We start from the raw sequence: 25,892 nt of genomic DNA, 5'->3' as shown, positions 1-25,892 counted from the left end.
GTTTGCTTGAGATTTTCCAATGTCAAAGACAGTCTTCCTAGTTGAAATTCAAGTTCAAGCTAAAGTTGAAATAAAAAACCAGAAGGTTGCTTTGCATTGTAGTGGAAAACAATAATTAGCTCTTCAGAACATTTTCCTGAAAATGTTAATCTTACTTGCATGTCGTACACACATACAAAAAATGGGTTAAATTATTTGACATGCACTTCAGAAATTGGCCTGGGCAGATTCAGCTCAAAAGATAACATTATTATTTCAGACTAAAAAGTATTTCAGAATGAAGATTCCTTCCCAGCTATAGTAACTATCACTACTAGAATCACCTGTTTCTAGTATTAGATTGTAGAACAAAATCAGCTAATTTTGGTCAGACATATCCCTACTTTTAAGTTCTTGATAGAAAAGATCTCCAGAAAAGCCTGAAACAGTAGGCTTAGCTTTACTTCTGCTTTACTGTTCAATCTTGCAAAACGATGGTAGTTATTTTTCTTCCTCTCTTAACAGGTATTTTATATTTTTAGGTTCAATAATACATTTAAAACAGATTAAAATTGTGTTGAAGAAGAAAGAAAATCAGCTTCAGAGCAGCAAAAGAAATTAGAATTTATAAATTGTAGTCATGCCATTTTGACCATCGGTAATTACACTATTTTTATGTTAATGTAGAAACCCCTTGAAAGAAGTATTTAAGCACTAATTATCTATTTACAAAAGAATGGCTTTGGAAATGCAGTGAAAAACACTGAGCTGTGTAGGGATTTAGAACAGATGTCATTTTTAAAAGACTGGGCATACTAAAAAAAGTGTTGGTTTATATTGCATTTCTGAAATGTGTGATGGCTCAGATCTGTCTGTACATCTAAGGCTCAGACAGTACAGCACAGGGAAGCACACTGCAACACGCCCTTCCAGTATTTCTCCAGCTCTGGGGAGTTGGTATGTCCTGAAGACTTCTGAACGTGAAACTGCCTGCTGGGACTCTCGGGGAACGTCCCTGTATTGGGAAGATGACCCAGAGCAGCTGTTTCCCGGGGACGCCTCCTGTGCTAGCAGTGAGAAGCTGTAGAAGCTCTAGCAGTGGTAGGTGCTAAAGGATTTTTTGTTCCTTCCTTCCTTCCAAACACACATATGCTTTTGGGGGATTTCTTGCACCTTGTACTAATACCGAGGTTGCTTCTTGCCACCGATGGAGTGCAAAGTAGCCAGACCTCAAGATTCTGAGTCTCTGGGTTGACTCACCTAAAAGTGTCCTGTGATTTTCACAAATCTTGAGATCCCAGGCCCCCAAAATAAGCGTGTGAGTAAGAATACCCAGCCTTCTTCCAGAGTAGCACACAAATGTGGCTTTAGGGAGACACTGTGGCCCAGAAGTGCGGAGAGCAACCAGGGAACTCAGAGATCTGGAACAGATTCTGTGAACTGTCATTGCCTCTGGCGGAGATGTTTGAAAGAGCCTGAGGAAGACAGGCAACCAAATTCTGGTTAGTCCTCTTCAGATTTGACAGCCTCTTTATTGTTCCCCCGTGTAAAATTGTGAAAATGATGCTTGATCCACCTACCACATGAATGTGTTGGGAGGATTAATTATTCTCAGTACAGCACTTTGAACACCTACTGCAAAGCCCTACACACAAACATTAAACACCGTTATTAGTGCCGTGCACCTCGTATGGTGACATGACACACAGCTCTTCGTAGTCTTCTCTTCCAGAAGATGACAGCTGGGAGATACTGAAACCACCTTGGTGGGATCTGAAGATCTGGGTAGGAATCTGTATCAGCATGCAGAGAGATCCATGTAGGAAGTCTACAATATTTTTAATTGCTACTTTTTAACACAGTTCTCTATCTCCTTTGCTTTCATTGTCCCTAGATACATGTTGCAAACCAAAATTAGAATATTCTAAAGGGCAGAAAAGCTGTTGCAGAAATTTATCTCCTCAGAAAGGTACATTATTTAAGACTATAACTATTCCAGGAAGTAAAAAAGAAAAAATATCTATGAAAATGGACCCTGTGGCTTACGTAGCTGGGGGTTCTCAAACCATCGATTGCCACCATCTAAGGGGATGTATGAAAGGAAGGTTCAGTCTAGGCAAACCTTGCAGTCGTACAATTTTCCAGGCGTCTGTTACTGACCACTAGTGGACAGGAGGTACAGATCTACATAATCTTTGGGCTTGGCTCACTACAGCTACTCTAATGGCCTAGTTTGCAGCATGCCTTGGGTTGGTTCTGCATAATTATAGGGTAATTAAATAAACCAGGGTAAAAGGAAGCCACTTTTCCTTTAGAAGTAATTTTTGCCAATTATTGTACCTGTGTGTGGGTGTGTATAAAACACAGTATATCAAAGAGCCTAAGTTGGACTATTATCAGATATTTTTTAGTTTGATTTGCCTTCATCTATATATTTTAAGAAATCCTGTTTTGCAAATGTGAGCAGTATTGTATGTGTTTGCTGTTTTAGTGTTTGATATAATTACTGCCTTTTACAATGCAAGAATGTCTCGAGCTAGCAGGTTACAGATGACTTAAGAGGGAGTGTTCATTTACAATGTTATTCCAGATTACACACCATACAAAAAGTATGTTAATGTGAATTTCCCAGACATCAGCCCCACTGTTTAAACACAGAACTGTCAAAGAGATGGTAAAAAGCAATCTGAGACAGTTATGCAGTCTTTTTACTATATCACTCACTGCTGTATTCTGAAAGGTTGAAATGAGAGGGAAAAAGCATTAAGTGGGCACTTATATGATTGTCACTGCTTTTAATGAATACTAAAAATTCTGCTCAGTACAATACCAGAAGAGAAGCAAAGCACATCTGCTTGTACAAGTTTGCATTTATCTTGGTGAAGTTGCAAGTTGATGACAATTGTGAGCTGCAACGGAGGTCACCGGTTGATAAAGATGTTGAACCTCTTACTACAAGAGGAGCCTGGAGTATAAACATCATGCATTTGCTTTTGAATTATTTGCAGCGTTGATCTAATTTAGGGAGAAAACTTTCGGATAGAATGGGACAAACCTTTAAGCACACAGAATTCTACTGTGAACAAACTCAGATGCAGAGAAATAGCAAACAAAGGCACCCTGTTCCGTGCTCTGCATTATGCAGTTTGTAGTTCAAGTAATGGTTCCCCAGCATTTCAAGTTATTTTGTAAAAATTATGTTCACCATAAAAAGGACCTACTGTAGTTTAGAAGTTAAGAATTGCTGTAATAATTTTGTAATTGGTACATAAACATGCAAAAAATTACAAGTTCAGTTGATTTTCTTAATTAGTAATCTACAGTAATGAAAGGAAGAAACAAAGATGTTACTAGCTAAACAATATATATATATTCTTATACATGTTATATTGCCAGAACTACTATCAAATTCTTATACTAAGCAAACAAAGACTAAGAAGCTTTCTGAGGAGGGCTTGCCTTAACTGACAAAAACTCCCTGCATGTAGCTAAGAAGTTAGTAAGATGATAATACCATCTGGCTATATATAAGATAAGTATGACATCCTAGGCTTTTTGATAGTAAAATAATCTCAAAGAATAATAAATTACATTGATTTAGGAGATTTAGGGCAGAATTTTTTGTGTGATGAGTTGTTCTGGGAGCAGAACCACTGCTGCCTGTCTTCTTGGATTTTGTCTCGTAGACCTTCTGTGGGTTCTTTGGTGTCTCATAAGAGGAGACCTAAGGGGTCTCATTCCTCTGAAGGCTCTCCTTCAGACCGGGCATTAGTCTGCTTAGACACTTACTTTCAGGAAGCTCAGAGGGAACATAATTGTCTTTGAGGCCTTTACTCCTCTGCTGAATATAATAAATGACTTTTGAATCTGTTGGGCATTTTCAGAGGGATATTGAGAGACAAGCCTACAGAAGTCTAAAGCATCATAGTTCTGCAAGTTTTGATTCTGTAAGAAAAAGATACCCTTTGCTAAACCTGCTAAATTAAGTGCAAGATAATGTGTCTCCACCATTTTTCTGCATACAGGGGGAGATTAAAAAAAGCAAAGGAGAGGGAAAAATGAGGCAGGAATGATGTAGCAGAGAGGGAAAGGAAGGGAAAAATCTCTCATCCCATGTTAAGATAGAGACTGAAAGAGTGGATGGTGGCTTGGAGCCCCACTCCAAACTGGCAGAAGGCAAAAATTGGATGTGGCCTGAATGAGAAAGCCCTCAAGCCTGGGACTGAACTGGAGCCAGTGTGTTTCTGACAGCATTTTGATGTGTAAATGATTCTGTTGATTCCAAATCCAGATAGGATGAAGTGGCTAGAGGTTGATTATGAAGGAAAGTAATTTTAATTTCTTGCAAGTTAGACATTATGGGAGGGAAAAAAAACCTTATTTTAGAAAAAAAATGGTGAAATTTTGCTTAGAAATGAAATTTTTATTCACCCCAAAATATTTTAAACTGGCATTTTGCTTCATTTTGTTTCCTTGGTAATGTCAGAATCACTACATGAATTTCCAAATATATCCCATTCCATCCAAGTGGTATTTTAATAATTTTAATACAGAAAACTGTATTTTCCAATCCATTCTAGTTGTAGTTCGTCTCCAGGTTATAGGGCTGTTTTAGCAGAAGCTTCTCAGGTGCCAAGAACAGTGGGATCCCTGGTCTTTGGGCAAAGCCGCTTCTCTTGTTTTGGCTAGTCAAAACAAGAGATCAGGAAGAAAATGTAACTTCCCCCCAGATTCATAACTTTTCCTTCTTTTTGGTTTGAAAATACATCTTTGACTCCCACAGCATATGTTCTTGCATGTGTTTCTTGGCACTCCTGAAGGGCAGATTTATTTCTTACATGCTTGCTGCCTTAATTTTACTGGGGAATGAATTTTGTCCTGGATATGTGTGCAGAATTCCTGTGACAGCCATAAATTTTCTTTAATATCTTTGTATACGTAGAGCTTCTGTATTAATACCAAGTTTGCTACCTGCCCACCAGCAAAACCATATGCTAGCATCAAATGTTAATTGGCTATCAGTTGGGTATTTAGTCCTACTCATCTGCTAAATGGATAGTACAAGAAACTTATACCAAAGTTAATGGAACATACTCTCTAGTCCTGTTAAATTGCTTGTCTACCATAGATTTGTTCCATTAGAATCACAACACGAAATGAGTTTTTAATTTCTTTCAGCATTGCAGGCTCTTTACAATTCTTGTTTGTTTTCCAGTGTAGACTCAACCTAGAATCACACAGGATGGAGGGGACTCTGGAGGTCATTGAGTCCGACCTCCTGTTCAGAGCAGGCCTGGTTGGAGCAGGCTGCTCAGAACCTTGTCCAGTTGAAGTTTTAGTATCTCCAAGAGTGGAGATTTCACAGCTGCTGTGGGTACCTATTCCACTTTTTGACCATCCTTATGGTAAAACTCTTTCCTTATATCATGTTCCCACTTGTGTCTGTTGCCTCTTGTATCTGCGTGCACCTCTGAGAAGAACCTAGCTATGCCTTCTCTTTACCCTGACATCAGGTAGCCGCAGATGGCAGCGAGTTCTTCCCTTCATCTTCTCCACGCTCAACAGACTCTGGTCTCAGCCTCTCCCTGTATGCCACATTCCCCAACCATCTTGGCAGCCCTGTGCTGGACTTGCTTCAGTTTGTCCTTTTACTGAGGAACCCAGAACTGGACGCCACACTTCAGACGTGGTCTCACAAGTGCTCAACAGAGGAGAAAGATCACTTTGTTCAGCTGATTTCAGTGTTACTAATATAGGCCAGGGTGCGGTTGGCTGTCTTTGCCAAAGACACACTGCTGAGTCTTGTTGAATGAAGTTACTCCATCCAAGGTGGAGGACATTTGCTTTTGATGAAGTTTATAAGGCTTCTGTCAGCCCATTTTTCCAGCCTTTGGAGGTTTCTCTGAAGAGCAGACATGCCCTCCAGAGTGGGTTGGCAGATCCCCACCCCTAATTTGGTGGTGTTTGTAAACCCGAGGAAAGTGCAGCCCATCGGATCATCCAGCCTGTTGGTAAAGAAGGGAAGCAGTGCTGGCCCCAGCATCTCTAGCTGAGGGACACCTCTGGTGACTGACTGCCAGATGGACTTGGCACCACTGATTCTGGCCCTTTGAGCCCAGTATTCCAGGTGGTACTCGACCCGCCTTATCATCCATCCTTATCTCACCAATTTGGCTATAAGGATGCTATGGGAGATTGGGTCAAAGACTAAAACCAAGGTGAATGACATCCAGTGCTTTCCCTCACCCACAGAGCCAGTCATCTCCTCGTAGAAGGCAGTTGGGTTAGTCAGGTATGGTTTACCCATGTTAAATCAATGATGGCTGTTCCCAGTCACTTTCCTGACCTTCACGTGCTTGGAAAATTGCCCTGTGGGGGATTTGTTCCATGATTTTCTCAGGTCTGATGTGAGGCTTGATGGCCTGTAGTTCCCCAGACTCCCCTTCTTGCCTTTCTTGAGGATAGGTGGGACATTTGCCTTTTTCCAGCCATTGGGAACTTTTCCAATCCCTCTGCCTTTTCAAAGGTGATTGGTAGACGGGCAATAGGCACGTGCCCATCCACTGCAGCACGCCAGACAGGTGAGCTATCCCACCACGTCTCCATAATCTCAGAGATGTCACAGCTCTGCACTATGCCAGGACTTCTTCCTTCTGGTTGTACCCCATGCCGTGTGTGCGTGCGAGGCCGCTTTTACAAGGGTAGCGCAAGAGCCTTCGCCATCCTGTTGTCCCTCAGCTGCTCCCCGACTGCCTCCCTGCCTTCACTTCACAGCATGACAACCCTTCCTCAACACACCAAACTGAGAACTCTTCCCACTGTATCAGTGAACCTGCTGGCAGAGGCAGCCTTGCCCCGGTTTGCCCGGGCCGTGCCATCCCTACGTGGCAGTCCTTGTTCTTCAGAAAGGGTCCTGTGGTCATCGGGGCTGGAGCCCTGCTTGCAGCACCAGCCACGCAGCGTCCTGTTGCCTGTGGGATGCAGGGACCCCCCTTGCTGGGAGGATTGAGGAGGTACCACCAGGGTTGCATCCCCCTCAAGCATTACCTCAGGGCTGTCGGTCACCCTTGGCACGCTCAAGGTCACTGTAGTGGTACCATTGGTGCCCACACAGATGAGCAGTCCAGGAGCTTAATGTTTAGCATATGGCTATTTTAGAAAAGGAGAAGAAGAAGAAAACAAAAAAAAGAAAACAGCTTAGCAAATGAAAATGTTAGCCAGTGCCTTTACTAAGGCTTGTTTTCATGGAGTTTGTAAATGGAAGACAAAAGGAACCCCCTGCATTGAGTACGTTGTAGCTGCTGCTGTCTTTGGTAGGAATCCTTCTTAGCAAAATGCAATTATTAGAAGAAGCCATGAAAACCTGCATGAGTGGGAATTCAGCTTTCTCAGCTCTGTTTGGTTAACAAGGGACAGGAAATACGCCTGGTGTCTTTTCTACCCACTAGCAGGTGTGGGAGTAAACTGGTCAGCCTGGAAGTGTTTGAATTATCTCTGATGGAGAGCTGGTGGCACACAAAACAATAGACGGAGAAGTGGTTGTTCTAAAGCTATGGACACATGTAGAAACAGCTCTAGATCTGCTATTAGGCTGTGTGGCCTTGGGGAGGTCTTGGTCCAAGGCTACAAATTGTGCCGAGGGATGGAAGAACATAATGGAATAAGAAAGTATAAAAAAAGGAAAAGTAAGAAGTTGTAGGTCAGAAGTTGGAAGGTGTGCCTGCTTTAAGGTAGTTTTCAGATAAATATTGGTCAGATATTGCAAATGTTTGGTGGATCCTGATGCTGTAAATGCAGTTGAAACATTCAGCATTTCTCAGGACTGTGCTGACACACCCCTGATTGTGGCCTTGCTGCAGTAAGGTGGTGTCGGTCCCTCTGAGGTCAGGGGTAGCAGGATGATGCTTTAGTGCAAAGGTGTTTTCCATTTGGTGTCCATTTCTGCGTGCGGACTAGAGTGTGGATCCACTGCAAGCAGGGAAGGTGGGAAATGTGTAATCAGTGTTGTGGTCTGATAGCTGAGGGTCTTCATCTGCAGCCGCTCCACTGGGGTCTCTCACGTAGAGTTCGTGACAGCGGTGCCCAGTCAAGAACAAGCTTGCAAGGATTTGTACCTAAGGTTGACTTTGCGCTTTGAGAGCACTTGCTCTAAAAAGTGAAGCATGTTCTGAGGTCTTCCAAGGAACAAAGTTTAAACAAAATATTGTTAAATTTATCTGCAAGCAGAAAAAAAATAGCTGTTAGATAAAAAATTAAGATTTAAAGGGTAGAGAGGCCTTGAGGAGACAAAGAGAGGGAAATAGGTTTAGCAAGCTGCCGCCTGGTATGGAATGAAAGAAGAAAACCTGAGCTGCAAACTCATCAAAAACACAGTTGCTAATTGAAAAGCTGACAGACCTGTAACTACAGCAGCGCTTCTGGCCGCCACTATAATAAATGTAACTGTACATTTAGAGTAATTTGCTAATTTGCCTAAGTAACACCCACAGACAGCAACATGACATAAATACATTAGTGGAAGCAACAACTATAACCAGCTCGCACAGGTTCTTGGCTGCTAGATGGATGGATCAGATGAGCTGGAAAAGATTTACAAAACAGAATACAAATGGAATTGTTAACAATATTGCAGTATACGGGATTTCTTTATTTTCCTGTTTCCCAAGAATGCTTTAAGGCCTGTAGATGCCCATACATACTGTAGATGTAAGTAACGTTTTAACTTTGTGTGTATGTGTGCACACACGCGGAAGACTTGTGGAGGGTGAGTACACATCTGCAAAATGCGAAGCATTTCTGAAGCAAAAATGACAAAATTTACATGTCGAGTAGTCTTTCAGGTCAGTAATTGAATCTCCAACATTCAAGGTGTAATTATAAACACCTGAAAAGAGTTCCTGTTAATAAATATTCTAAAGGCCCATGTGTATTGGGTCCACAGGAAAGACTGGAACCTGTACAATCAACTTTACTAATACAGCTGTTACAAGTGTCCGAAACTTACACTTCAGTTACCCAGATCTTTTCGTTTGGCAAATAATGAGTTCAGCCATGTGGCATCTCCTCTGGGCTAGCCCTGTTCTCTCTCTTCTGTTTCTGTAACTCTGAATCACGCTGTTGCATTTTATTCTGAAGTCCTACTCGTGCCAACTTTTGCCACTGCATACGGACTGGTGTTCTACATTCCCTAAATATCCTTCTCTAGGTTAGTCTTGGGGTCATCACTAAAGGTTTCTACGTTATCAACAATACATTTTTAAAATAAAAAATGACAAGACTGCTGCCATGCAAGGTGGGTCTCATTTTCAGCAAAATATTTCTTTCTGATCCCAATCTCCTGTTCTGTCTTCATCCTGATGTAAATTAATAGTGCAGAAGCAAAGCCAATGAATGCAGCTTTACGCAGTTTCTGTCTTTGTTTCCTCTCGGATATACTTAGAAGGTCTCTGTTGAGCTTTTTGAGAGAGGTGGTGCGTGCTCGCAAGGGCAGAATCCAGTTGATAACCAAACACGGAGTCAGGTGGAAAGTTGCTGCTGCAGTGCTGCTCTCAGGAAGAACCCACGTGTGTGGGCATATATATTCTTGCCTTCAGCAGGAGGTTGTTGTAAGGTTTTTCACTAAATACGGGTTGTAAAATATTCTTGAACATGAGTCACTTTAAATTATAGTCCATGGATCTAAGGAAGTCACTGAGCAAATGGAGCAGGAAAAGACATGGGATAGAGGCAAACTGCGAGACTTTTCTGTGGGATGTGGAGTTTTGACAGCTAAACCCAATCCCTGTCTTGCTTGAAGGCTTGATCTTAATGTCAGGGCAAAGCGGGCAGCAGACCCCTCTGGCTAACCCAAGAGCCGAGTCTGTAAGACCTCCTCAGTACAAGCTGCTAAAGACCACAGCTCTGGGAGAAGAGAGCCGACGTTAGCTCATGGAGCGTTACGGCCGATCTTCTTTGAACCCTAATTTCTGTCAGAGGACTACCATCACTGTCACAGTAAGTGATACTTGCAGCACAAATGGCAATTAACTAGAAGTAAATAGCAGAGCAGAAGTCTGCAGACTGGTTTTTAAGGTTGATGAGTTGAAAGTAGTTTCAACACATTAACGCTAAGCGTGCTAAATCCTAGCGTGCCCTGAAAAAGACAGTAATGTCATTTACCTGGAATCACCAGGAATTACAGTAACACATCGCAGGGATGTGCTTGATGGTTTCAAATATGTGAGCATATTATAGGAACTGATAATAGTTTGTGAGTTTGTCTGTTTTCTTTTATCACATTTTCCATAAAACAAGTAATTTGTTTGTTTTTCACTGTTTTAGGTAGCCTGCCCTATGAATACAAGATTGTGATAGCAGGAAATCATGAATTGACCTTTGACCAGGAATTCATGGCTGACTTAATCAAGCAGGACTTTTACTATTTCCCCTCTGTTTCTAAGCTGAAGCCAGAGAGCTATGAAAATGTACAGTCTCTTCTAACAAACTGCATCTATCTTCAAGACTCTGAAGTGACGGTGAGGGGATTCAGAATATATGGCTCCCCTTGGTAAGCAGGTTTTTAAGCATACATAAAAAAAATACTGTTGATTGCTATCACATCAGCCATTTCGTATGCATCAGCTATATTTAGATTGCTGTGCTAGGAAGAAAAGTAATACTCAGTTTGGTAAAGTTTTAATATTTTCTTGTGAATCATTCCTGTGACAAAGTAATGTACTTGTACTATGGGTATTGTTAACCAAATAACGATGGGGAAGATAGTGTGCTTTTTAAACTCTCAGCCAGGAGCAGTTCTCTAACATAGTCCATGCAGGGGGCTTTTGTGTCATAAAAGATGTTTTCTGTACTTAGTGAGTTTATGTGGTTACAGGTTAATTTTATTGCAAGGGTACGTTCTTCTGACAATTTCCATCCTACAGATAATATTTGAGTCATTTAACGCAGCAAGCTTCTTTCGGTATTTGTTTAGGATTGTTTTTTTTAAATATCTCTCAGAATCTTACTTTCTTTTACACAGTAATAACTTTCCTCCAGGTATAGTTGAGCTTCTAAATTGAAGTCAGCAAATCAGTGGCAACCTGGTATTTCATGGATTTTGCTCTACTGCACAGAGTGAACACTTAGAACTCCTTGACAGTCTTGGAGACAGAGGGGCTTTGGCTTCCTGACCTCCACCTTGGACCTCGTATGTGCTGCTTCTGTGCCTCTTACTTATGTTACATTACTGCTATGTTATTTCTGCTAACAGGACTGTAAATTGGGTCTTTTATGAGCATTCAGTATACATTTAAAATAAGTAAAAATATTTTTTAAAAGGCAGGTTTTTCAGGGAATCTGTTATTCTTCCTTTTAAAATCACATCAGGCTGGAATGTAGCAAACAAGTTGTCAAACCTGATGCATATACCCCAATGTGAATTTTCAGTGTGAATAAACTGTGAAATCTCTTGGATTTTTTTTTTAATGAAAATTGGCATTTTCCCATTTGGTTACTTGAGATGGGTGTTAATTTTCTCTGAGCTTATTATTCTACATTTGTCTACATTAAATCGCTTCCCTCTTAAATGCACCCTTCTCTCTCTCCCTCTTAAATCTCCAGATCTTTCTGGGTTTTTTTCAACCTACCCACCTGCTGTGTTGTAGTTCATCTTCCTCTCGTGTCTACTTTGTATTCAATCAATGTACAATTTACTTTATTTTCCAAATTATTAGGGAAGATATTAGATGGTATCAGTCCCAATATTAACTTCTGAGAAATGCCACTTGGCATCTCTTCCCATTTTGATGTTCAACTGTAAATACTGTAATTATGCTCTGTTTACAATATGTCTGGCAACTTCATATCTTCATTGCAATATTCGTAACCAGGCACCATATTTCCAGTGTCAGTAATAATTTTCCAGGCAGTAAAGTTCCAAGAGTCTCATTAAAGTCTAGATAAATTAAAGCAAAACACTATCTATAAAGTAGCACAAAGTGGAGGCTAAAGGAAACCATTTGAACTTTCTGTGTATGATTAGATCTGTAAAAATCTGTTGAGAAAACTTTTGTCCACCCACTAACCCATAAATAATGTTTCTGTAAAATCAGATCTGCTGCATTCCCTTTGTGCGCTAATCCTGTCATTTTGCACAAGTTGTCTAAGCTATCTGGCATGACCTATTCTGCATGAGAAAAGATTGATTTCCATCTTTATGCATCTCCAGGTTATATCTCAACTTCCACACTACATGTTTCACAGTGTTGCTAACTCATCTCCCACCCCCTTATGGTCCAGGAAGATGAGTGTTGTAAGGTCCTTCGAAGATCTTTGCTTACTCCATATGGGAGAAAGTCTTGATGAAAGTCTTCCAGCCAAACTGGGTTTTTGCTTGTCATTATGCAATGCTGAATGAAGTTTCCATGCTGATGGGTGTCATGTCCAGTGGAAGCAGCAACACCGACAATAATAGCAGTAATAAGTTGCTCTTCATTAGTCTATCAGAACAGCAGATGCAGAAGTAACAAAGTCGCATCAGCCAGCCCACCAGTCAGAAAACTTCAGAAGAGAAGCAGCTATTTTGTGTGGGTTAAACTAGCTGCCTGCTAGATTGAAGGCTGTAGTACAAGTCTGTGCCTACTGATCACTACTGTTCTTTAGCATTTCTTTTTGTTTCTGGATTTCATTCACCCTGAAAAGAGAGGTTTGTCATAGCCTCTCTGGGGAATCAATCTGTTTCTTTCTACATCATAGTAATGTAATCTCTAAAAAACTACAGAACTTTGGAGAACTTTCCATGGTGAATCTTTTTTTCCCCTTGCATCATGAAGCCAGTCCTTCAGAAAATGCTTATGAACCTAATCAAGACTTCAAAATGCAGAGTTCTTTAAGATCTCAGAACTCAGTAAGAAAGCTGAATTTCATGCAGTTGCTTGTTCAGTATCCTAAAATAATTTTCTTTTCCAGCCTTGAAAATATGCATCTAGCTTTTTGAATGGATTTGTTCAATCGGGGAACTCACAATTTATGTTTGTTGTCCATACGTGACTCTGTCTAAGGAGAAGGTGAGCTATCTAGAAATGGAAAGACTGGGGCCCCAGATCCTGCCTTTCCATTTCTGGTTACAGCCCTGACCTTCTGTCTTACTTTCCCCTGTGTAAAAATAAGTACAAGCTGGAGATATCCCTCCTTTATAAAACAGGTTAATCAATAGTTGCAGAGTGCTTTGAGAATGCTGGAGTAAGGTCTGTGCGAGTGCCAACCAGTATTAACTTAGTGTGCTTACCTGTAGCAGTCTGTGGGTTTGTATGTGACCTGCACACAATTAGATTGTACTTCTGCTTAAGATGTTTTAGTTGCAGGGTAAACCATGAGAGCTTGATTGGTTTGCGTAACATGCCAGTCTCTAAGGCCTTTTAAATATGTACCATTGGTGTGTGGTTAAACATTTTCAATAGCACTTGGGTATTTTGACCTCTGTTATTATCTAAAACTCAGTGGCTATTTTTAATTGCATGGAAGAAATGGGGCACTGTTTTGTTTCAGAAAGCAGTGCTCTAACTCTCCTGGGCTCCAAGGGCAAGATTTCAAGTGCCAGATTGAGCCTCTACTCACTCACGAAAATTTAACTGCCTTAAATGTTAATTACGCTAGTATTATCATCAAGCGGGGAGCAGCCATTTTGAAATGCAAGCTGCAAAGCACAAAAGCTGCTCTTTAGGAATTAGTATTTGCAACACCAGTATCTTGGACTATGAATTATCAGTATAGATGATGAGGGAAAGGAGTATAAAAACATTAGATGCTTCGTGAGAAACGGGAATACCAAGATGTGAAATGTGTCCAGAGCAGTCTTGAATTTTAAGGGTGGCCATGTGTGGCCTAGGGGGTTGATGCTTTTGGCAGTGCACCATACAGAGCTGGCTGCCAGACCTGGAGGAGCAGGGCACCAGTAAGAATGCAACGTGCTTCCCTCTAGTGTAGCCCAGACACTGGGAACCATTGGGGTTTTTTCCCGTATAAAGCCTGGACACCTTTTTTTTTTTTTTTTTTTTCTCATAAAAAGCTAGGTACAGGAAGATGCAATCTGGTTTCATCTCACGAAAACCCAGAACATAGCCAGAACATATTCACAGACCTGGAAGTAGTCTTTCTGGTTGGAAAGTACCCTGATTTATTCTGGACTGCTATGAGAAAAGTCAGACTGGCAGATAGAATAACCCAAATAATTCTAAGTAATACAGCAAGCAGGAACACTGGAGGGGTGGCAGAGAATCCATCCTTAGGTGTTTTCAAGACAGTCGTGGCTGACCAGATTTGCGGTGGTGAGCTACAGTAGGGAGTGGGAGGTTGGACTGAAGGTCTGCAAAGGTCCATTGCAGACACCTGAAATGAACAGGTATCAACGAAGTCCTTACGATAGGGAGCTTTGCTGTCGGTATCAAACTCCCTACAAGCAGTAGATGGTCCCAGCAGGTGGTTTGGAAGTCAGGAGGCCAGTAGCAAAAATCTGACTTTGGATTTGAAGCAGGAGGTCTTTTCTGTGTCATCAGACTGGGTATTATCTCTATGACAACATCGTTCTTGGAACCATTTTAATAAATGATTAGTGAGTATTGCAGATTTTCAATCAATATAGATTTTCAGCCTTCTATTATAATTAATTACCCCCACAATGTGTTATTATTTTGCAGGTAAGAGTTTCAGTGTTAGCTACAGCTGGAATGAAGATAGGCTATACAGTCTACTTGTGCCTCTGCACTGCTAAAGATTTTAATTGCACAATTACACACTGTGTTTGCACAAAAACCCCTGATACAGTCAGTGCACAGGATCTGCTGTGCCTGCCGAATGAGTCAACTATATATTGTTCCTTTTATTGTCATTATTCAGAATTGCCATGTAAAAATAAATGCCTGCAAAGGTGCACGTACATTCTTGTATCAACATGAGAACACTTCTCTGAGGTTCATACTTGCACGTGTGATCCTGAGTGTTGCTGCCTCTGCTTCTCTGCTGCACAAGGTTTCCCTCATGGACTCTGCCCTACTACATGTTTTTTTCCGCTGAGTTTTTTGCAGCTCAGTGCGTAAGTAGCTCGTCTTTCTGTTCTCCTGTTGCATGCAATAAATAATGATAAGACCTGAAGACTAATGAATTGACTCCTCATCAATAATCAGAAGCTGTTTGTCTGGCAAAGGTTATACTGGCTGTTTCCCTGATGTCTTAATATTGCACCCCTGCTTCAGATTTACAGAAGAGATGTGCATCTGCAGAAGAACAGGTATTCTGTGTGTATGCTCTGATCTTGGGCAAAATGGCAGGAATTCCATGGCATTTTCTGTTAAAAGGTGGATTATTGTGCATTAAGGACAGGGTAAGAGTACACATCTTACTTGACACGCAAGTGGGAGAAGGAAAACGTCTTCTTCCTAGCCACTGAATTTCCATAATGCCACTGTACACAACTGCAGGAGAAACTTTGGTCCTCCCGCTTTCAGACAGGCATACAAGGTGGCAGGAGAGCATTTTATCTCTGTCAGTGCTTTTTTCATTTTCCACAGTGTGGGAAAGGAAGGGACAATCAAAGCCTTCTTGCCAAACATGTGACAATTTCATTATTCTAAATGACATATTGGCCTGGATAGCTTAAAGAAGCCCTTTAGGATAAGATTGCCTCCAGACTCATTATCCAGAGAGTAGATTTTTGCTTGGCTTTGATTATCTGGAGGGATCTATTCCTGTGAAACAGAACCTCATTTTTCTTTTTACAGAATTACAGTTTTTTCTAGTGTCTATGTATTCTCATTTCCTCTTCATTCTTTTGTTATAGGCCATCTGGAACTTCAGAAACTTTCATTTCCCAGTCAGGGAAAATGGGAGAGCAAAGATTAATACCAGCCTAGAAAGACATTTGTGACCGTTTTTCCTGAAGTGACAGGCGCCCGGGCTGGACTCCTGGGTTTTTTGTAGCTTCTCTCCAATGGGACGTTGATGAGATCTGGCCCCCGCATGTTTACATGTGGGCTAACAGCTCTTGTACAGCGTTTTTGTTCAGATAATGGGAACTGAGTGAAGAAAGTTAGGGGTGTGTATGTGGGGGGTGGTTTTGTTCTGTTCGTTTGTTTTTACTAAGCTTAGTGCTCTGGGTGACGGCCATCCAGTGAGCTCTGGCTGTGTCAGAGAGGATGAATTCCTTCCAGTGTACAAGGCATCAACCTGTAGGTTGCATTAGTGAGTGTCTGCCACCAGCTCAGCCCAAAGCACCCTTGACAGGAGGCTTATTCTCCAAATCACCATCCCACTTTAATGTGAAGGCTGGAAATCTGTTCCCCGATGGCCCTTCTCTTGGTGCATTGCAGCAGTCTGTGCTATTCCAGTATGCAGCCCAGCGTCTTTACTCAAGCTGTATTGTCCAGCGTGATCAGGAGGTGGAACTCTCGTCTGTTTTCTTGTCTGATTTGTTTTTTCATTACAAAGTAGGTGACTTTGTTATACTCCTCAAATGTTCTCTCGTCTTTGTGTGTGTGCGCGTGCGTGCTTTGGATAGACAGACTGGTGACTTCCACGTGTAACTGGGGTAGTTTCAAAGAGCAGGCAGAGGGTAAGATCAGGCAGACTTATTTTTGTTCTCGCAGACTCCAGGCCACCCATACCCTAGGTCTCCGTTCCAGTGCCTTCCTCCTCCATCTTTTCAAGAACAGCTATAATAGTCTCTTTCATTCCTCACTGAACTCAGTTTCCATCAGTAAAATAATGTAGCAAAGATTTATAGATTCATTTCATGAGAGGGACACGCTTTCATTTTGCCAGTGATGAATCATCTAATGTTTACTTTCCCAGACCTTGTACAAATCTTTACAGTCATTGAGGTGAACATCAATTAAAATGAAACTGTATTAAAATAAAATATTGACTTCATTTAACATAATATACCTCCCAAGCTGGGTGTGTGGCTTCCAGATAGAGCAGCAGCAGCAGCAGTGCAAGATGTTATATTGCAGGTTTCACTCCCTGTAAAAATCACAGAAAATAGTAACTTCTGTCTCAGAGTGACCACTCTGATTCTTAGGCCTTATGCCCCCTTCCAGATCTGCAAAAAAACTATTCAGGACCTTGCACATGACTGAAGTATATAGGGACTCAAAAATCTGTGTTATTGGATGAAACCATACTAGAAGTTTTTCTAAGTAAAATAGCTGATCCTCCTATGTTCTCTTCTTTCTGCACCCTCACTTGGTCAAAAGATAAAAATACAAATAACTGAAGTGCAATTGCTTCTGTACTGTTTTCTAAAGCAATAAAATACCACTCTAAAATTCTTGCAAACCTCAGATTAAGTAGATTTTTGAGCAGGTGGCTTGTTTTCATGTCTAGCTTTGTCAGTGCTACCGTTCTGTATGGACGGATGTGGAGGTGCTGGATGTGGATGTATTCCGGAGTGCTGGGCTTTGGCTGCTCAGAAGTATGTTGTAAAAATGGTAGATGTTCCCTGATTTTTGAAGTTGGGAACTATTCGCAGCTTTTTCAATTAGTGAGTTTGAGGTAGGAAATATAAGTGAATAATTTAGGTAGACTGACATGGTTCTTGAAGAAAATGAGAATCATGAGTGGGAATAATAGGCTCCACTTGTTATTTAGAATTGATGCAATTCAGAAATTTTGGGGAGAAGGTTGGCATCTAAGCCTGCCTGATGTGGCTGCATTACTGTGGTTAAAATGCTGAAGATGTTTTATGTCAGGCATTCAGTAAAAGGTGGTAGGTAAGATGTGACAGATGTGTAAGAAATAGCAACGTGTTTAGAAGAGAGAAAGGAAAATTCATCATCCTGTTAAAATATATTAATTAACAGTCTGAGGCACATAGATACAGGTTTAATTGTATTTTAATAGAATGCTGGAGTGATATTTTTATTTCCTCTTCCATACTTATCAGAAACCATTTTCCATTTTGGAAAGTGCTGCTCCTAAAAACACTTAAAACCACAATACACTGTAGTTTAGTTTGCAGCATATGGAAGATCATAAGAATGGTTTTTCCTGCAAAATGCTTTTGATCTATTAAATTCAGCTGTTCAGGGAAGGTGGTGGGGAGAAATGTAAGATATTGAACTCCTGAAGTGTGAAAGGTTTTTCAGTGGCGGAAAGTGAGACTTAAGAGTGCATTCTGGCTGTTTTAACATCAGAAGCAGATCACTGGATTGTTTTTTCTCCTCATTTTTTCTTTTTTTTTTTTTTTTACCAACGGCACTTTGCTAAAAATGGTGCATTTCATGTGATAAACATGTCTCAGAAAGTGGTTTTTTTTACATGACTTGGAAATACAGGAAATGTGAGTCTCCTTCAGTAGACACCACTGAGGTATACAGGTGCTGCTGCTCATGTGAGCAATCGGACTGAAATCAGGAGAGGTCTTTTTAATGAACACTGCAGTACAAATGAAGTGGCTGAAATGAGTTAGCAAGAATCATTAACATTGCTGAAAAAAAAAAAAGGTGTGTGGAACAAAATAAAAATTTCTCAGACTCCAAGTGAATTTTCCATAGCATGTTAAAGGGACAGAGTTGTTATTAACTAATCAAACTCTGCCATAGGTATGTGACCGAATGAAAATGTAAACTGATCTACATCTACTGTAGCCCATAAATCCCATCAGTCAGACCAATGTGATAAATTCTACTTACTATGTGCTCCTGAGAAATTTAATTGTTCCGTTTCCCACAAGATTTTTTTAAAGTCACAGCAGTTTAGCATCTCTCTTTTTTTTTTTCTTTTCTTGTTAACGAACGTTCCAGAAAATGTTTTCTCTCAAGTAAAATTTCCTCCCAACATTGCCCAGGGCTGAGGAGCCTGGAGCAGTTCAATCCTAGAGTAGTCACAGAGGAGGGAAAGCAGTAAGTGAACCCTTTGCGTGCTGCTTGCTTGTACCTGTTTGTGTGTTGGGGATGTGGCAGCGGGGCTCCCGCTGTGCCCGTACAGGTGCGCAGGACGTTGCCCAGCGCGTGTGTGCGTGTGCTGGATGCTCACCAGAGTGACATTGATTTCACAGCACGGTGTTGGGCAAGGCCGGCGTCCTGTAACGTCTGAACGCTCGGCGTGGCTTTGGACTTCTGGTTTTGAGTGCGGATTTGCCTTTACTTGTTTTGCTGCAATGTTCCTAGCTTTAGTTAAATTTGAGAGCAGTCGAAAAATATCTTGCTTTGGTTTAATTAGCTCAGTAGAAAAAAGTCCTTTCTTGGGCAGTAATTATTAGTTGTATATTATTAAAAGGAAGTAGTTCACATTCAGTTACTTAGCAGAAATAATTGAATCTTCTGATCCAGTAAACTAGCTCACTTTGGATTCAGCTGGTTTTTAATTTAAGACCTATAGAAGAGGAGACCTGTAATCTCACTACAGGGAATTGGCTTCACTTTCCTGCAGTTCATAAACCACAAGAGTGAAATTGCAATCCCCCACAGCAGTTTTCTCTTTATTTTTCACATTTGCTTGAAAGTTTAATTTTATGAAAGAGCTGATTTTAAAGTTTAAAGTGCTTTTTTTGTTGTTGTTTTGGTGCTTTTTTCCCCCCATTTTTTCTTGAACAAAAGGACTACCAGCTCTATCTGTAGTCTGGGCTGTAGTCTCAGACAGCAGCAATTTCAGGATGTTTCAAAGATGTAAACACAGTTGGGTACTGCAATGAGCCCTTTGGCGATGTTCCAAGAGAAACACAAATAGCGAACTAGTTTGGAGCGGATCTACACGGAGCTGATTCTCAGCTGGAGTAAACTGGCACGGCTCCACCAGCTTTTGAGACGTTTACACCTGGTGAGAATCAGCCTCCCTGCTTTCACGGTAGCTCCTATGTGTGCGTTTGGTAGGTTTCTACACAGCGCATGCGTTACCACATCAAGAAGTAGATGGTGACTTTACACTGGGCTCTGCGTGAGGAGCTGTAAATAGAGCCACCATCACAGGAACTAATTGTAACACAGTTAGCTGAGTTCTTCCTCTTTTCCCTGAGCAGATTTTAAGGAGAAAAGTAATTTGCCACTTGTTGTGAAGCTGTTTAACATCCGAACACTTCCTTTGGATTTGTTGTTCATAAATAAATTTATTTAATTTAAATAAATTTATTTAAATAAATAAATTTATTAGCATAGTTTATTATTAATTAACATGAGGATTTTCTTTCCCAATAAGTAAATTGGAACCAATATTACAACACAGGGCTGTACCTGTGTGTGTCAAATATTTCTAATTATGTAGTTTATATCAGATAAGTATATGGTTGGTTTTTTTAAGGTTATCTCCGAATTCCTAGCTAGCTGAATGAGCATCCAGGTGTTAAAGCTGTACCTTTTTGGTATAGAAAGTCACATTGCAGCGGTTGGTTTCCACCACTGTACTGTGGGGTGAATTTAGGACTGCAGGAAAACATGAATTTGGAATTTAGGATTGCTTGGATGTTGTTCACTTCAGGTAGAAACATGGCATATGAGGTATCAGTATGTGCTTTTTTAAACAAGAGGTAAGGTCATCTGTTGCTAAATTGAATATGTTAAAAATAATGCACTTCATGCATATATGCACACGTGCTGTATTAATTTATTAGTTTTGGAAGTGTTTTCATGCTTGTTTAACTCAAAATGGCTTTGAATTTTCTAAGGAAAAGAAGGTAAAAAAAACAACAAAAAGGAAGGAAAACCAGAAAAGAACTGGCAGACAGTTAGTCCATATGGCCTAATTACTCCTGGAATTTTGAGAAAAGAATGTAAACCTGGTGAGTTACTAAACTGAGAAGTGTCTGCTGTGAGGGCCTCTTTTGTCCGTTCTCAGTGCACCTATTGCACATCCGAGGTGTTTTGGTCGTGTTTCATGCAGGAGAGTCCTGCCAGGAGCTGCATCATAAAAAAGCCCACAAGTACAGCATTTGGAAGGGATATTCCATCTCCTCGGTTAGCAGACTTCTGCAGAGCCTTAGAGGACCACAGTAAACGCTGACTGGCTGGATGTGTGGGAGAATGTTCTTTTTCTTTAGCTTTCTGGTCATCTGATAGTGAAAAACTCCAAGGATGCCAGGCATAGATGGGCCTCAAATTATTTTTCCTTACAGATTGACCCATTAATGGCAAGTTTGACATTTAAAATGAGGTGGTGACTGTACTGTGGACAGAGGGGCTGTTAACTCCTCTCTAAGTCTCTTCTTCCGATGACAATCAGCTATCAGTACCTGAAGTACAGGCTGGATAGCCTGGCTGTACCTGTGTTTTTACATACTGAGAATTAGAGAGACTGATGGAACAGACTCGGGAACTCAAAACTTCAGCCCTGCATTAAATCAGTAAGACTGTACTGAAAGTCTGTACCGTTCTACATCTGTACCCTCGGCGTTGAATCTCTTGGCTAATTATTCCAAATCAGCTTTTATGTTTGTTTGTTGGGTTTATTTTATTATTTTTAAAAAATATCAGATGGGATATTATCATTTGCCTCCCAGCAGAAGGAAATAAACTATTTGCATTTGGTGTTGGCATGTTTTAAATTCAGTCTTTCATTAATTTTTCTCTTACCTGTTATCTTTTGTTTTCTTTTTATGAAGATAAAGTAGATTTCATTTTATTTTTCATTGTTTTATAACAGATTAATGTTTAGAAATGATCAGTTCCTATTAGTCACAGCTCATTCTTTCTTCTTTCCAGTCAGGGATGTATGAAATCCTTTACTAAACAAAAGATGAATGATTTCATGTGTAACTCAAATTGCAAAAGAAATAATTACTGACAAAGGGCTATATTCTGATTTTTACCCTCCTTTCCTTTTATGAAAACAATAATTTAATTTGATTCAGAGTTTCAAGAATGACAACCTTGGATGCAAAACAAGTAAGGCAAAAAAACAAGACCACAGCAAACTTCCCCATGGAAGAAGTGTTGTGGCCAGCAGCCCGATAGAGGGTCTGAGTTCAGTCTGCTGCTCGCTACGGCCTCCTGAACTAACGCTGTGCAAGCCATCTCCTGTCTTAGCACCTCCATTCCCCCCTCTCCTGTCTCCTTTCCACCTGCTGAGCTGTACTTCGTGGCCATGTGTTCCAGGGGATAATCTTATATGAGATTAACCATCATTTGCATTTATTAGTTTTAAGTATAAGGCCTTAGCTTTCATTAAAAAAGCCCTGGTTCCAGTATTATGAATGAGTGGATCTAAGTTTGATTTTTGCGTAGTGTACTTCTTTTTGTGCGCTGCTTTCGTACCTCTTCTCTAGAATCATACCACCCTTGTCTCTCTCACGTGGAAGTTAGTCATAAGTCTACTCATACTCCTCAAAACTTCTGACACCTGTTTTTCTTTAAATCTCGGTTATGCTGTTAAAATGCTCGGATGCCAAGATGTTGAACGGTATTTCAAAGCCTGTACACAAGCAGTGCCCTGCCAGTCCTTCTCAACACTAATGGCCCAAGAGCTAGTTTTGTCCGTGCCTGCTTTGGACAGTCCTCTTGAATGTGAGGAAGAAAAGACAGAAAGAGGAGTGTTATTTCACAACTCCTTTAGATGTTGAAACAGCCCATACCCCACCAAAAAAAAAAAAAAAAAAAAGCAGACTTTTATGAATCCTTACTTGGAGAGAAAATTGAGTGAAAAGCAGTAGAAAGAGTCAGTCAACTGGTTGGTTACTTACTGAGGGAAGGCTGAAAAAGCAATTGCAGAGACCGGGTAAATTCAGCTAACACAGTGATGGGGAGTGTAAAAATATGAACACCTGAAGGATGTGAACACCCAGCAGACAAGGGGGATATACAGTGTGTATGGTACTGTACACCTGTGTGCACAGGACTGTAGCTAGTTATCGTAGTAAGGTTAAATTAAGACCAGGAAAAAACAGGCTTAAATGTCCAACTGAGGTTTCTTGGGCTGGGAATCGGGATGTGTTGGGAGTTTTGCCTGGGATTGCCACTGCTGAATCTAACTGCTTTGTGGTGCTCTGTGGCGCTGGACCCGTCACTTTTACCCCGTGACTTTCAGCAGGTATAGTCTGTGTAGTCTATAGTACAGTATGAATGTTGTATGGTGTGAGTGTTGTACAGTGTAACTGTTGTTCAGTATAAATGTTGTACAGTGTAACTGTTGTTCAGTATAAATGTTGTTGTACAGTGTAACTGTTGTTCAGTATAAATGTTGAACATGTGGAGCTCTGCAATTGTGAGGGGGGGAGCAGGGATGAGAAGACTGATTTGGTCCATTCTTTTCCCACTGAGCTTCTTTACAGTCACCAGCCACTATCTGTTTGTTTTCCAATAGGAGAAAAATGACAACAGTTGTGGAGGAAAGACTGGAGCAGGTTACATGTGTTTGTGAACCTTTGAAATTTATTTGTAAACTAAGGAATCCTAGCGAGAGAACTTGCGTTTCAGCTGCAAAAAAGATTTCTGTAGGAAACTTTCTGGAAATGAGGAGGTACAATGATCTGCGCGTTGTGTTTTAGTGCTGTATTTTTTGCTGCTCGGGCGTTTGCACGATGCTGCCCACCAGTCATCCCTTGGGTAGGGTGACGACTCTTCAGCCAGTTACCAGCCCTGGTCCCCGTGGGGACTGGGCGATGCACAGGAGCTTTCCCTTGAGGTCAGAGAGTAACTGCGTGCCTGCTGCCGGCAGGAGTTGTGTTACTCAGCTGGACAACCTAGATGCAGCTGCTTCAGTAAATGCTGCAGCCCTGGAGTTCTGGTGGTAGCCGACACCCCGCAGCACTACGGGCGGTGCGGTGAGGGGAGTTGTTTGAGTGCCCGCTGGCTGCCTGCTGCGCTCCTCTGGAGCCAACGAGCAGGTGCTGTGGAGGGTCCCCTTGAGCTGGGAGGTGTTCAGAGAGGAGGGAATCCCTTCTTTCAGTTAAAATGTTTAAACCGAGTCAAGGTAATGGAGAATCAGATTTCACTCTCTCATTCCTTGTGATAGAAAAATCCATGCACATGGATAGTTTTCCCCAGTCAAGTGCCCTTTTTTTGTGTCCCCTTTTCGTGTGTCTGCTGAGCAGATTGAGGAGGGTAGTGGTGGTTTGAAAATTGAAAACCTTCAATTTTCACGTAAATCACAGGTCAAATGTGTGTAGTGCATCACCACCCTTTACAGTAAATCACATGTAAAACTAAGTTATGCTCCATTTAAATGACAAAAGAATTCTTGGACTACATGGCAGCTCTTCCCAGTAGTAGCTGAATAAAAGAAGAAAAACTAATAAATAATTAAGGCAGTAATATGTTTGACCACTTCTTTTTAGTATGACTTTTTTCTGTTATTATTGTAACAGAAATGCTCCTTTCAAAGGCAACTAAAGTGCTAATGATAGCTAAGAAGGTCGTTCCTAGGAGGTTAAACTGGTTTAATTAGAATTTATGAGAAGGTTACTGTAAGAGTGCAGAAAGATGTTAAGGGGTTAACCTATAAGAGATTACATTGTAGTCAGTGTTCTGTTAAAGTTTGAATTAATTTTTCCCATGGGTTTTTCACATTCTAATTTTCAACTAAATGAGACATCTGTTTCAGAAAAGGAAAATTTGCTATGGTTGTCATAGCAACTATCATTCTGTAAGAAAATTATTCCAATGGTTACTTTAGAACAGAAAGATAGAAATTCAGTACATAAAGCAACATCCGATTGCTAGCACAAATTCTGATAATTCAGCCCTTTTTGTATGGTAGATTATTTGACCTGCAAAACTTGTTCATATGTTTTTAACATAAGGTTAATTGTGCTGTAAACAAATTCACTTCCAATATATTTTCCCCCTAGAGTCTTATATGTAGACAATCATTATTCTTATCATAATAATAATACCGCTGAATTTCAGTAGTATGTGGAGAGACTCAAACTGTTCACTTTAAGAAGATAAGACCTAAATCAAAGTACATTTCTACAGGAGCGCTTCACTTCAGAGGTGAAATACAGCCATGATGTGTCTTTAATTGCCAAATATATTTTTCTTGCGTTTGAGAACAGCGGAATTTTCTCTTCTAGAACATACATGACAGTATTTTCTTTGTAAAATGTAAAATATTATTTAAAATAATTCATTAAAAAAATTACACTTTTCCTGAGCAAGCAGTAACTGGGGAACCAGAAATTTGGTGCTTGATATAAAGACTTTAACTTTGCTTTCAGGTTCCATCTTAAATGGAAATTTTGGACAAAGTTGTCTCTGCATGATATCCAGGTCACAGACTTGTTAGTGGGTATTAGGGAAGATTTTTTTTTTTTCCCTACTCAGAAACTTTGATGGCTGTTTTGCAATAAATTTTCAGAAGAAGGGACTTGGGGATTTATAAAATCCCTGTGTGCGTATAAAGATGGTTTTGCTTTGGGGGTGAGGGCACTGAAGTGTATGATTTGTCTTTCTTCTCTCAGATGTACAGCACACCAACATCCTCCGCTGAATCCTTTCTTGGACTTCAGATATTTTTTTTTTGCCAGAAATATTCCAGACATTTCTCTCGATCTCGGGATTGTCACAAAAGACAGCATGATGGCAAATCACACAAGTTGTAACATCTCCCCTTCACAAAAGAACAGCTCCAGCATGCATAACTTACCAGCCCTGCGCTCAGGCAGCTCCGCGCTGCAGTCACCACAAAGGGAGGGAGGGAGGAGGGAGGGAGGGATGGGGGAAAGTGCTTCTTGTCTTAATAAGAAGATCATGCCTATTCATAAGGAGAAACGGGCTTTTTAAAAAAGTGGCCGTGTACAGGCCAGCCCTAGTAGAGGCGGGCAGAGACCCTCACAGCTGCGTGTGCTATTCGTGGTCATTTGGATTTCAGCACGATTTAAGCTGACTTCTGGCGAGACCTGTGACAGTCACAATTATTTCTCTTTATAAATGCTTCATTGTATCCTTAAAATAATAAATCAGTAGGTTTTTGACCTTTTCTTCTTGGCCAGATACTGATCTTTCCCCTTGGTTTCT

General features: G+C 40.8%; 1 protein-coding gene across 3 annotated transcripts in view; it reads left to right on the top strand.

Annotated features, from left to right (window-relative positions):
• MPPED1 (metallophosphoesterase domain containing 1) overlaps nucleotides 1–25,892 on the top strand; it is a 64,894-nt gene that overhangs the window by 25,081 nt on the left and 13,921 nt on the right. For 2 of the 3 annotated variants that reach the window (XM_074872165.1, XM_074872166.1), the window contains exon 4: nucleotides 10,304–10,525. In XM_074872165.1, coding sequence (XP_074728266.1) covers nucleotides 10,304–10,525 — 222 coding nt within the window. Of the gene's footprint in view, nucleotides 1–10,299; nucleotides 10,526–25,892 lie in introns of all 3 variants that reach the window. The other variant, XM_074872167.1, reaches the window with a different exon arrangement.

This window comes from Strix uralensis, chromosome 5 (genome assembly GCF_047716275.1).
Source record: "Strix uralensis isolate ZFMK-TIS-50842 chromosome 5, bStrUra1, whole genome shotgun sequence".
NCBI lineage: Eukaryota > Metazoa > Chordata > Aves > Strigiformes > Strigidae > Strix > Strix uralensis.
Note: the sequence above shows the minus strand (reverse complement) of the source record. Positions and strands in the feature narration are given on the sequence as shown.